Genomic DNA, 13,481 nt, shown 5'->3' on the forward strand with positions numbered 1-13,481 from the left:
GCCCCGCCCCGCCGCTGATGTAACTCGGCTCCACGTTGCAGCACAAAATCCAGCTGCAGCGCCGGGGCCGTTTTCAGCCTCTCCCCGACCTGCCCAGGCAGCCCTACCCGCGGCACAGCCTGCCCTGACCCGCGCTCGCCCCGGCCCCAGCTCTGCAGGCTCGGGGGGCAGCAGGTGCAAAGCACCTGTAGCTGAGCGTTGGAAAGTGCCTTCACCTCCTCGGGCCCTTCCCCACCACGCGCAAACCCTTCCCAAGGGCAGGAGTGCTCCCGCGCCCCATCTGCGTCCAGACCTAAGTGAAGAGAATCAGGGAATCATTTAATCACATAGCGTCGCTGAAGGTAGACCAGATCGCTGATTTTCTTGCCCATTATTGATTCCACCGGTGGGCCTGACATTACGTGGAGCAGATTTTTCCATCATGTAAAGAATTTAAGATAAATCCTTTGCTAAAACATACACTGTGATCCAACAGCTTCACGAACGGCAGAGCAGATGTCCTTCAGCTGTGTGATGCAGTGGGGCCGAGCAGGCAATCGCACCCAGCACACATTCACCTACTGAAGCCGCGAGCTTCTGCCTCATAACACACCTACAAATTCTAGCTCAGAGCACTGATTTTGTTTCCTTTAGGACTGTTGACAACTCTCTGATGTGCCACCTAGAATTCCAGTGTCTGTCATTATCAGCCCAGTTGCTATCTGGAGCCACAGGAGAATGTTTCTTATCCAAGAAAACCCGTATTTGGACCTGTTTCCTCAAGGGGGGGGGGGGGGGGGGAAGTGCTCAAGGAGGAAGCCGCCCTGACAAACAAGTGGAATTCAACTGTATTTAGTGTGACTCTGCTTTGTGCAACACTAGTGCTCACTGAAGTGATTAAAACATGAAAAGGTCAACTGAAGATGTACTTGAAAAGAGCTAGGAAAGTCAGAATCCAAAGCTGTCCGGTGCCGGGGTCATGGAACGGGGACAGGTGTCGGGCAGACGTGGCTGCTCACAACACACCAGTTCAGGCTGCCCGGGAGGGCTCCTGTATCTTACACCTTCACTTAGTTCCCTGCAGAAAAATCAGGTGCTTCTCCAGCAGGAAGACAGCTGAGTGCAGCTCCAGCTGCTTGGAGGGAACTGTGCTCCTCTCGCCACCCTCCTTGGCTCCGAAAGCACTCGGTTCCTGGGAACATCGAACATGCTTTTTAACGTTCCTCCTCGTTCCTCATTAAGGCAACGTCTCCTGGTCCCTCCATCGCTTGTGTTTCACTGCGGCGAGGTTTGTGGATGGCACTCAGAGAACAGGGGCATGAGACGACACAGGGCAGGAGCCGGTTCCTGTGGCTCCATCCGAGAACCAAAGGCACAGTGGTATCACGGGCACAGGGTAAGAACCTGAGGAGGAAAGTCCATGATCTGGACCACGTTCCAAATGTGTCACTGAACCTCAAGCACAGGCCCTGTCTGTTTGCCTTTTCAAAAGCAGAGAATACTAGACAGGAGTAGGATCAACAGCAAGCAGGCAGCCAGATCAGCTCTGTAACTGCTGTCCAAATTCAGCGCCACCTTGAAGGGGAAGAAGATGTCAAATGGGAGTTTCCAGTGCCTCTGGGGCTGGCCTCGCGGCGGTTCTGGCCACACTGTCATGTCCGCGAATGTGACGACGGTTGTCAAAGGAACGGGGCCCACACTCGGGAGCTGGAACAAGGAAAGCACAGAGCTCAGGAAGCTGAACACAGAAGATACATCTCTCTGGCTGCTAACCGAGACCCTCTGCAGGTGGCTGCCAGGCAACAGCCTCTAGGAATGTGGGAGTTCAGTCTTCCAGGTATACTTTTTTAGTGGAGTAACTGCTCTTTCCCAAAATCGATACTCTGCAGGTAACTCCAGGGCACAGGTCTCAGGAGAGATGAGCAGCTCCTGTGCATCACATGCAGGAGATCTCCAGGGCAGAAGCAGTGACTCCAGCTCTGCTCAGGTAAGCCCTCTACTCAGAGGAAAGGCAAAGCAGGTGGTGGGTAACAATATCCCTGGATGTCTTCAAGGCCAGACTGGATGTGGCTTTGAGCAACCTGGTCTAGTGCAAGGTGTCCCTGCCCATGGCAGGGGGGTTGGAACTAGATGATCTTTAGGGTCCCTTCCAACCTAAACCATTCTATGATTCTATGAATAACAGAGCCAAGATTGGATTTTTATAAAACGCTGTATTTCATGTAAGACAAGATCACCTGCCCCTTTGACCAGGTGACTGCTGCCAGAACCAGTCTGCCAGGACTGCCACCACACCATCCTTCTGATAAAATACCAGTGAAATGAAGCAGGGACCCAACACCACTCATTAATGTCTCCCATTTCAGGGTGTTGTTTCAGAGAGGGGACACACTGGCAGGTCCAGTTGCTTTGCTCTACCATGTGCTTTGCCATCTACCTCACAGTGCTACAGTCGTTAGCATCAGTCACTCAAGCAGATGAAGTCTGAATCTCGCCATTCCGGATTGGCTAATCCTTACCGAGGGGCATGCTCCCTGCGCCTTTACTAGGAACACAAGTCTCCCTACTCAGACAGAAGTTGATAACAGAGCCGTGTTGCAGCTCAGATTGAGAAAATCTCTTTGTTGGGCAGAAGCATCAGTTTGCTTCAGGGCAACATGTTCTACAGGTGAACATTGTCCTGTCACATTCTTTTCACATGTGTTTCAAGGAGGGAGGATGAAGAGGTACCATGAGACACAGCCAAACGCATGATGTAAGATCTCATTTAGGCTGGGTGTAGAGTTCAAAGAGTAGTAACAGATCAGACAGACACTGGCCATGTCAGACCTCACTGCCACAAGAATGTCATGGGCAGGGGTCAGCTGCTCCCCCAAAGTCCCCCACTAAAGACTTGGTGATGTCAGGAATTCAGCCTTGCACCAGAATGGGATCCACTGGCACACGCCTGAACTCATTCCCCTTTGTGGACTGTTAGCTCCACGCTCTGCTGACATCCCAAAATCACAGAATGGTTTGGGTTGGAAGGGACTTGTAAAGGACAGCTAGTCCAACACCCCTGCCATAAGCAGGGACACCTTCCGCTCGAACAGGTTACTCGGAGCCCCATCCAACCTGACCTTGACTGTTTCCTTCACATATCTCCTCTTAGAAACCTTTCCAGCTTACAGCCTTTCCCCCCAGCTCTTCACACCTGCTGCCAGCAGCCTCTTCCTCAGCTGATTTCAGAGCCCCTAGAGCCATGGGAGTATCTTCTTACCCAGGTTGGGAGCATGCTGGAGTCTGTGAAATATGGACCAGCTCAAGTTCCATATCAAAGCTTTGAGAGCCTACATAAACGTGGTTATTGAACGTTTGTAACTGCAACTTTACAGCCAGCATAATTTAAAGTTTAAAGTTTGCATCCTTAAGGGGCAGAAGGTGGTTTGAGGTTGGAAAGAAGGGACCTTTTCTAGTTGCACAACTGACTGAGGACAGTACTAACAGGACCAAAGAGCCACCTTCCTCTACGGAGCTGTAACACAAACTTGCCAGTGCAGCGAGACGACTGCTGAAGCTCAGCACATCTCAGCTCAGTAGTGCCAGGAGCATTTGATTCCTTGGTTCTTAAACAACCTGTGAATCCTATTTAATTACCTCTGTGTGTGAGGGAGGGGTTTAAATTCCATACCTTCAGGGGGTGACACTGATAGAAGTACCGTGCACCCAGTATCTGAGCTTGTGGGTTGGAGAGGAGGCCCAGCTTCGTCCAAACTATCTGGATCTCCAGCGTCACAGGAACCACGCAACAGGAAGTGCAGTTCACAGCCTGAAAGTAAAATATACCCCAAACACCTTAATACAGTATTTTAAACATGAAAAAGGACCGTTATGGTCACAGCCTAGTGTTGTGGAGAGCATAGGTCACAGAACCCGAACGAGTCACTTGAGCACGAGCCCCGTAACTCCTGGTCAGGTTAACCTCCCCTTTTAGAGCTCTATCCAGCTCACCGTCATCATTTCCAAGAGAATTTGTCTCAGCTCTACCACCTGGATTTTTCATTCTATTAGGCCATCTCTTGACAGATTCTTAATTATTAAAATAGAATTTCCTCCTCCATTAGTACTTGGATCAAACCTTTACCCCTATTCGGTAATATATAAATATCCCTAAAAGCTAGAAAATCAGAAAGGATGATAGTACTAAAAGCATCAAATTAATAGGAAGTAAGGAGGTAGTATGAGTTCCAGAGGGCTATAGAAGGCTGGCAGAAAACCAGGTAATACAACACTGCATTCAATATTAAACTTTTTTTGGTACACTTAAATAGCAGGAACGGGATTCGAGAGCTATTCCATCTGACAGGCTGTACTCAGTATCCTCATAACCTGAAGCACAGTGAGAATGACAGCTTACAGGCACCGAGACCCCTGAGAGTCAGTGGGTCATCACACACACAAAGCCCAGATGAACAAGCTGGTTCTTTTTCCCATGCCCGTGCTTGTCCAGGGCAACACAGGTATCAAAGGCACACCACCTGCCCACTGCAGTCCTGCACCAGAATGTCCATCCACTCTTCTGCCTGGTCTGAACGAGCACTGCCGGTTGCAGCAAGGGCCTCTGCTCTCTTCACCCCCTGAAGAGCCTTGTATAACTTCTGCTGGATGTAGCTGCAGTTACTTCTGCCCAGTACTGGGGATAGGCTGGAAATAAGAACACAACAGCTTTGACAAAGTGATTTCCAGGACAGAAAAAGCAGCTATCCCTGCCCATGGCAGGGGGTGGGACTAGACGGTCTTTAAGGTCCCTTCCCACCCAAACCATTCCATGATTCTGTGATTCTTTTGCTCTTGAATGAATCATTATGGAATTACTGGTATTAAATGAATGCAGTTTCAATCCCCTCTGCAACGAGAAGGAAGAGGAACGTGGCAGGGTAACGCATGACAAGGAAAACTGGCAGCTCTTCAGCCATCTTATCACATCCGTGGTCACAGACCCACCTGCCACCAACAAAAGAAGGATCCCGTCTTCAAGACAATCACTTCCTAAGGTTCTGTTATAACTCACTCCTAAAATACAAACCCTACTCTTGCCCAAGATATTTTCCCAGACTACAGCCTCAATGGCTCAGACAACCTTGACAACATCCAGGTTGTGCAGGAGGCCCACCACCTCTCTGAAATGCAAGCCCTCTTAGAGCATATGAAAGTGCTCTCCACTCTCTCTTGGAGTCGAGACCCACTGGCAACCTGGGGAAGTCCTGGGCTCCACAGCAGCAGGTGAGACTATGGAAAAACATGCTCAGTCCAGACCTTGCGAATGTGTCAGGAAGGGTGAGTGCGGAGTGTGATGTTACCTGAGCCTGCAGCCTGTCCTCATATTTCTTCCAAATTGTACTGTGTGTCTGAGGAACTGTGAGCAAGTTCCATCACCTTCGCTCCGTAAAATGCTCAGCTGAGAGACTGCATGTCAAGAAGTCAAACAAAACTATAAACAGACAGTATAGGGCACCCAACATGTATTTAACAATCCCCTCACCCGACATCCCTTCTCATCCTCATCACAGACTACAGTGCAGTCGTGACCAAAAGGCCTGCTGACGGTTGCGATGGAATGCTGACATATGCAGGTGATGGCAGAACCTCAAAAGTCACAGAATGACGGAATCTTTTAGGTTGGAAAAGACCTTTAAGATCACCCAGTCCAACCGTTACCCCAGCACTGCCCAGCCCCCACTAACCATGTCCCTGAGCACCTCGTCCACACGGCTCTGAAACCCCTCCCGGGATGGGGACTGCCCCCTCCCTGGGCAGTCCCTTCCAACCCTGACAGCCCTTTCCGGAAAGAATTTCCCTAATATCCAGTCTAAACATCCCCTGGCACAACCTGAGGCTGTTCCCTCTTGTCCCATCGCTTGTCCCTTGGGAGAAGAGACCGACCCCCCCCTCTGCACCCCCCTTTCAGGGAGTTGTAGGGAGCGATAAGGTCTCCCCTGAGCCTCCTCTTCTCCAGGCTGAACCCCCCCAGCTCCCTCAGCCGCTCCCCCAGGACTTGTTCTATGTCCAGAGAGCAAGAGAACAAGAAGTCAATGAACCCAGTGATAAATAAGTTAGACAGCATGAAAGGATACATGCTGCACGGCACCGCTGTTTGCCATCAGCAGTGGTGCTCCGGTCATATAGCCAGGGTTTCCACTTCGAGGCAGCGTATGAGGAAGAGTCCTGGTCTACAAAGAGGCCAAGGGAAGAGGGAAAGGAAGAGGAAAACACTAGCACCAATGAGATCCATTCACCTCAGAAGATCAAATTCATATTCTCAGATACGAAAATGTAACCCGATTTTCAAATGCCCCAGTATTATGCACTACTAAAACCTCCATTTTTGTTTCCAAATCCTCTTTTTTACCTGGTAAATTCATCTACAATCCAGGAAGTCAAAAACTCAATGTCAGTACCCTGAAATGTGATACTGCCAGGACTGTTCTTGAAACAACAAATTCCTAGTGCTCAGCATTTGTGTCCGAGATCAGTCTGGGCAATTCTAGGGATGATCTGCAGAAAACACCTGCCTTGGCCCTGACTGTGAGGGGCAGATTCCACTTCTAAATTGTTTTATGGGAGAGCCTCCGGGGATAACTTCAGCCATGTCATCCTGCACGCTTATCAAGCCCCGAGGTCACCACCTGCCCACTTTACACGGCCTCTATGGGACAAGGTTTATATGAACTTCAACACGCATTACTATGTCCAAAATTTCCACCCGCACCAAAGTTACTCTTTTTCCGGCTGCACAGGAAAAGTTACACAAGTCCCTGGAGTAACTTTAACAACTTGGTTCACAAACATTGAGCACCTCAGGTACAGCACAGCTCCAACCTTTTCCTTCACAAGACTATGGTGGTGACCCTGATCTCATCCTCTCCCCTCTTCCCTCACCCAAATCAAAACAGCAGCAAAGAGCCATCAGTCTCTCCAACGCTGGGCAGTGCGAGACGGCATGCTGGCACTGAGCCTGAATTTACCTACGAACGTGGTTTACTTGAGAGCAAAGCAGCATCCCCTCCTCCCTTCTGCCACCAGCTGTGTCCCAGGTTCTGGCGCCACCAGAGCACAGTGACACTGCTCTAATGGTTCCACGTCTCGCCTGTACCCAACGGAGTCACAAACTACAGACTACAACCATGGCAGGAGCCCAGGGAGGATGGGGGCACTGACCCAGAAGTGCAACGTGAAGTGCTGCTGCAGAGAGGATCCTGAGCTCCCAGAAATGTTGCTCACTTTGAAGCGGACAGAAACACTCCGAATCCCGTGTGTGCCACTGAATTCGATCTCATACACCACCTGCAGGTCCAGTCAGAGAAGAGGCAGAGGCAGGTAACAGGGCAGAGAGTTACGCTGGCGCTGAGCTGCCCAAAGGGAACGTGATGCAGATACCTCTGAAACAACGTTGTTGCATGTGTTGTCTCTCATGTGGGGAGCTCCAGGTGGGGCGACCGCTGTGACCTGGACCTGGGGACAGTAACCGGATCAACAACGAGCAGTTGTTTCAAAGGAGCATACCTTTCTTACCCCTTCCCACTGCTCTGCCATCCAAGTCCAGTTTCCCTTCCCGCTGTAGCTGTGATCTGTGGACACACTGCTCTGCTCTAGATGCCTTTTTTTCCCTAAGGGATCAAGCTACCTCCCTGGCTCCAGCCCTATCCATGCCCATTCTTTTCAAAGTACATCTTTCCTTATATCCCCAGTTTTCTTCTATAATGTCACGTTAGTCCAAAAAAGCCTCATCTTGGACACAGAACGTTCCCATTCTCCCAAGTTCCCAACCCATGGGCATTACTATGGATCCCTACAATTCCAGATATGTTTTATTTCAGAAGCAGAAATTATTTTCATTGGCAGTAGAGACTGACCTTCATGGACTGCACAACAGTGTCATTAACTGGGGCCTGGGAAAACAAACAAACCAACACACAACATCAAAAACTCAACCCTCTTCCTTGGTTTGCAAGTGCCTAAAGTCATGAAACCATCACTAAATACAGCCTCCCTGTTGACAGAAATTACTCTGTTTATTCCAGATGTGTAAAACTTGTCATCAATCTGGGATCCAGAAATCACAGACACAATCCCAGGAAGCGTTTTCAGAACACCAGAAGACAGATTTTATCCTTGGCCCTGCTGATGACCTGCAGAACGCAGACACTTTGAAGTACCAGCATGTTTGACCCGTGCCTGGAGCTCCTCCTTCTGGAACCAAGGAATTACTTCAGCTTCGGCCAGAAAAAATAAATTTTGCTCACAGTGACAAAGAAAGCCCCGAAAACGTGAGTTAAGTTTGATCAACAGAAGACTCTCTGCTATGGTTCTGTGGATTTAGATTTCAATTATAGGGTAAACTGAGTCATTAGCCTTACTAAGGTGTTAATATTTACACTGCCCTTTTATCTCGAAGGCAAGAGGCAGTACAGTCACGTTAACGTCCAGTCAGACCACCATGATGTCTGAAATTACTGTCAGGGTAAACACTGGAGAAATCGATATGGACTTAATCTGTGAATGCAAATAAAGCTCATGTTGGTAACTGGCCTTCAGTGCGACTGTCGGGACCACACGCTGTAAAACAAATTGCCATTCCCCACCAAGAACATGCACGGCTTGGCTGCTCAAGCTGATGGAACAGGGAGAAATGTCTTGACAAATAGCCTGTTTAAAATACAAGGGAGCTCAGGTAAACCATTAAAACTATGGAGTACCAACGAGGTACCTGTTAAATGCACTAAGAATTTGCCAATATCTTACTGGAAAGCAGTTTGGATTGAGGGATTGTCACTGATCATGGCATTTTAACAGTCAGGGACAAGAGGCCAGGTGAGCTCGAGCCCTGGGGTTAGGTGAAGCTGCAAGGGAAGGCAATGGAAGTCAAGCAAGCAAGATGCTGAGCAAAAGGGAGAAACAGGACATTCACCCTCAGCACACTGAAGTCACGGTAGTAGGAGGCAGCATCCAGGGCAGGGTCAGTAATGCAGCTCTTGCTCAGGTTGGCAAAAATCCGAGTACAGCTTGTGCTTTTACTGTCCAGGAAGCCTGAGTTAAGACATGACAACAGATAAACCAAAGCAAACCACCACACCAAATTCTTCCCCCTGTACTAACCAGCAGGATTTCCATCAACACAAAGTCCACTGGCTCCCATTTTTACTGGCTGTCTCAGCGTGCTCAGTACAGATGATGAATCGAAGTAGATTAGGATTGGATCACCAGCCTGAAAAGACAATGTGGAGAAGTCACAGACCAAGTGACTGTGCAATACTAAGGCCAAGTACAAGGTGATCACATCATCAGGACGCAGAGGCAAATTCATCTTTCTCCTTAGCGTACACCTACTTCGGTCTAAAGGGTTGTCCAAGCTTTTAAATACAAGAAAAGTAATCAGAAACTTTTTACAGAATAAGGAATGAAAAGCACAGAGAGATGCAATGGATTATAGGTAGAAAAATCCAAATACCAATCTGTTCTCATTAGAGCTCATGATGCAGCTTTACAGTGTATCTGCAAACCGCTGTGTTCTTTCAACTCACCCGGTAAAAGGCAGAGAACGACGGCTGGGCTTGTGACGGTGCTAAAAGTAATCAGAAACTTTTTACAGAATAAGGAATGAAAAGCACAGAGAGATGCAATGGATTATAGGTAGAAAAATCCAAATACCAATCTGTTCTCATTAGAGCTCATGATGCAGCTTTACAGTGTATCTGCAAACCGCTGTGTTCTTTCAACTCACCCGGTAAAAGGCAGAGAACGACGGCTGGGCTTGTGACGGTGCTAAGCAAATCAGATCCTTTGATATCCTGTGGCTGTTGTAAATAGTTCAGCTTTGCTAAAGGTTGAAGAGAAAAAAAAAAAATCCACCAATATCAAACTCCTAGAAGAGGCAGAGCTAAAACCAAGTAAATATTGTGCCAACATCTGACTGTACGATAGATAGGGCCTTCTACTAATTAATCCATAGTAACACTGACAACAGGCTGAGGTGAGCTATGAACAGGCTGATACCCCGAGTACTAGTTGGTATTGTTTCATGGGAAACCGGTGTTAATACAGAAATGTGACTGTGCAAAAAGCATGAAAACTGTCTAAGACAACTCCTAAAATGTGCTCAGATTTCTGTAAGATGCCCAGATCAGACACACATGACATTTTAATGATACTACCCATGCGCGAGTTCACTGAAAGCAACGTTAAACAGATTCAAAATAATGAATGTTGGTAAAACTCAGAGTATGAACAGGGAAAAGGCATCCTAAACCCCAGAGTTTCTGGTGGCACCTGATGCCCTCCTAATCCACTGGCACTCAGCATGGTTACAGTGTCACAGCGTGTTACCTGAGCACTGCTACAACACCAAGTCACAAAATAGCAAATTATTAAGGCCATATTATGCAGACTCACCCTAATGGGCTTTGAGCAACACATTTTCTAATACATCCAAATAAAACGTCTTAAAAGGTTCGAGGACTACAGAGCATGCCTACAACAGGGCGAGCGGCTCATTGATGCAGCAGCACCAGAAAGAGTTCAGGTATTGTATTGGAGGGGAAGAAAAAAACAGAATGAACATAAGCTCTCAGTGTAATTCTGCTGCTGGAGGGCAGAGCAGGTCCCCAGGCCTGCAGGCAGCTAGCAGAAATAAAAGCTTTTTTACATCTGGACCCAGCATTCCTCAACAAGTCAACAAAATCTTTTAAGGAGATGAAGGCTGAAGGAGTATTAAGCTCCTACAAGGTTCACAAAAACAGGTGCACGGAGCAGCTTTCTCATGATTCACCTGAGGGTACAGTCATGAGGCGGAACAAGAAAACATTGGTAGCTTTGCTATTCCCAGTCGTGGCTTTTCTTTGCAACACAGTTCTTGACATACTCTTCTATTATCAAAGCTGAACACGTGCCAGTGCAGACTGACAGCGTTGCATACTGCAAAATAGGCCCCAACATGGGAAGAAACGACATTCGGCAGCAAAAGTTGAGATACTCTAAGTGCCAAAGTTGTCAGAGGGAAGACAAATACAACCTGTTCATAGTGGTTTGCTCAAAAAGCACAGCACTTACTGAAGGCTATTTCACCTTGTAGAAAAGGCAAAAGGGAATTTCACACAATTTGATTTGTCCAAAACCAGACAAACTTAAAAAAAAAAAAGACAGTGCAAGGGCAGTTCTGGAAAAAACTGCAAAAGGAAGAAAGGGGCAGAGGGCACCAAGGACAGAGAAGATTGGGCATGATGAGCTACCAGGGTTAGAGGAATGCCAGAGTTGGGAATGGCTATCAGATGGGAACAGCAGTATGAAACAGCAGAAAAACAAAGCAATCGAAGGATGGCAAGAATCAGAAAAATAGGCAAGAAAGACAACTAGATGAAGCCACAGTTTGTTTACATTCCAGGAAAGACAGCTCAAACACAGTCAGGAAGGAGTGAGACAGGCATGGAAAGAGCCATTCATGCCAAGCAGAGGAATAAAAACCCTGCGTCTTTGAGAGTTTCTGTAAAGAAGTATAAAACTAAAACTGGAACACTACTCGGATGTTACTGGCCACCGGAATTCATCAGGTTTCAGAGCCTGTTCCCACTTGCCCTTTCCCAGGAGGCCTCCAGAGCAGGCTTGGTTATTATTTCTGGCAGTGGTAGCTCCTGTCACCACCCACCCTGGAAAGGCTTCATCCACGACCCGTCGATGAGAACACGTGTTTCTATACTGCCTTAGGGACGGCCAAGGGGAAGAAAACTGTCCCTACCAGAAAATTGTGCCATCCCTCAGATGATCCCAAATAAAGTCTTTCACAGATGTTCAACAACAAACCCAGAGAAGGGAAAGGATGGGTGAGCAGTGAATTCTGTTGTCCCCGGGTGCCCTACATCGAACGTACACAGGCAACCGCATGTGTAGGGCACGCTCTGTGGGCCTACACATCTCACAGATACAGGGCCCAAATCGTAAACGGTGGGGAAGATCTGGTGCCGTCAGTCTGGACAGAGATGATCCTTCCTTTGGATGAGATCACAAATTCAGAATCCCTCTAATCCTCCTTTTGTGATACTATGGGTGATGTGGGAAAACAATAAAATTTAGCTACTTCCAAGCTACAGGCTGGAATACCGAGGAGCCTGATGGCATTTTCAGCTGTGGTTAAACCCTCATCAAAATTCATCTTCACCTTGAGATTTACTGGAAATCGGAACGGGTGGAGTTCCAGCACTGCTACCGATCGTACTATGAGGCTGTTGGCATTTCTTTGCTCTTCCCTATATGCAAACCATGCAGGCAATGTCTGTGAAGAGCTGAAAGCAGGACTAGATAAGAGGAAGCTAACCCTGTTTTGAGTAGTTCTTGGAGCAGTTAACCTCCTGAGCCCCCTCCCAACCTCAAATACTCTACGATTTAGGTCAGCAGTAGACAGGACTGTGGGTCAAGACTCCCAGGGATAAAAGAATCAAAAGAAAACACGGTGAATGTTCAGATGTAAGGCCCCAGCAAACTGCAATGAATGCCAGAGTTGGACAACCACTCAGTCAAATGAGGTACAGTGTGGAAAGCAGAAAGAGAAGAAAGTGCTAATGGCACACCCTACAATAGTATATAATCACTAGAGAAAAATCACTGCCAGCAGAGAAGCAAGTAGGAAAATAAGCACACAAAATAAAACCAGCCAAGAGATGATAAGAAATCACTTTCTGAGAAGGATAGTAGTGGTGCATTTCAAACACCACCCCTTATTTGGTGTGTAAGTATAGCAAACTGAGGAAGGTCTCTCAGACACAAAAGCAGTTATCAAAGGTTGGTTTGTGTTTAGGCAGAGATCCTCCCTTTACACCGAGTTCAGTGATCTTCTGTTTGTCTGTCTTTGGTGATGGGACACCGAGTCACTATGGAACTCTAACAGCACAAATTAGGAGTAACAATTATAACGAGTAAGTTTGAAAAAGATTGTCTAAGCAGGGGCAATCGAGGAGTTAAACATGTGCAAAGAAAGGTTACTCACAGTCCTCCGGCTGCACGCAGAACAGAGCTTCTCCGCCAAGGACAGCAATGCGATCAGTGGGGTACGGGGTGTTGCTTCGAAACATCAGTGATTCTCTCACACACACTTGGCTCCCAGATCTGTGAAGGCAACATCTCCCCCCTCAGTGAACTGTAGCAGCTGTTCTTGTGTCGTTTCCTATTTTACAGTACTAAATGTCGACAACAGAATGCCGTTACTTTTCATCGCATTACACAAGTTATTGTACAATGCGCACTGACAGTCGGCTCTAGAAATCCCGTCCCATCACTGCAGTAACCCTGTGGACACTCTCCATCGGTATGTTTAGAGATGACTCTGAAATTCCCGGGAACGAGAAGTGCCAGAGGAACTCCCGTGTCTGTGCTGCAGCTCCTCTCAGCCTGCCCCAGAGCTGCCGTCTGGGCCTCACCCACAGGCCGGACCCCAGAGAGCGAGATCCTCCCCCGCTGGCAGCACTCCGTCCTCTGCC

At 47.9% G+C, this 13,481-nt stretch overlaps 1 protein-coding gene across 1 annotated transcript; it reads right to left on the reverse strand.

The window, feature by feature from the left end:
- Positions 1–1,464: 1,464 nt before the first annotated feature.
- TCTN3 (tectonic family member 3) lies at positions 1,465–13,110 on the reverse strand (the record flags this gene model as incomplete). Its single annotated transcript, XM_010159047.1, is given in 13 exon segments — positions 1,465–1,686; positions 3,650–3,787; positions 4,497–4,662; positions 5,319–5,416; positions 6,093–6,188; positions 7,177–7,302; positions 7,396–7,470; positions 7,872–7,907; positions 8,927–9,045; positions 9,115–9,223; positions 9,540–9,627; positions 9,787–9,835; positions 12,992–13,110. Coding segments are annotated over 13 exon segments (1,441 nt in total), but the record flags the coding sequence as incomplete, so codon positions are not given.
- Between the last annotated feature and the right edge of the window lie 371 nt (positions 13,111–13,481).

This window comes from Eurypyga helias, unplaced genomic scaffold (assembly GCF_000690775.1).
Source record: "Eurypyga helias isolate BGI_N326 unplaced genomic scaffold, ASM69077v1 scaffold40759, whole genome shotgun sequence".
Taxonomy (NCBI): Eukaryota; Metazoa; Chordata; class Aves; order Eurypygiformes; family Eurypygidae; genus Eurypyga; species Eurypyga helias.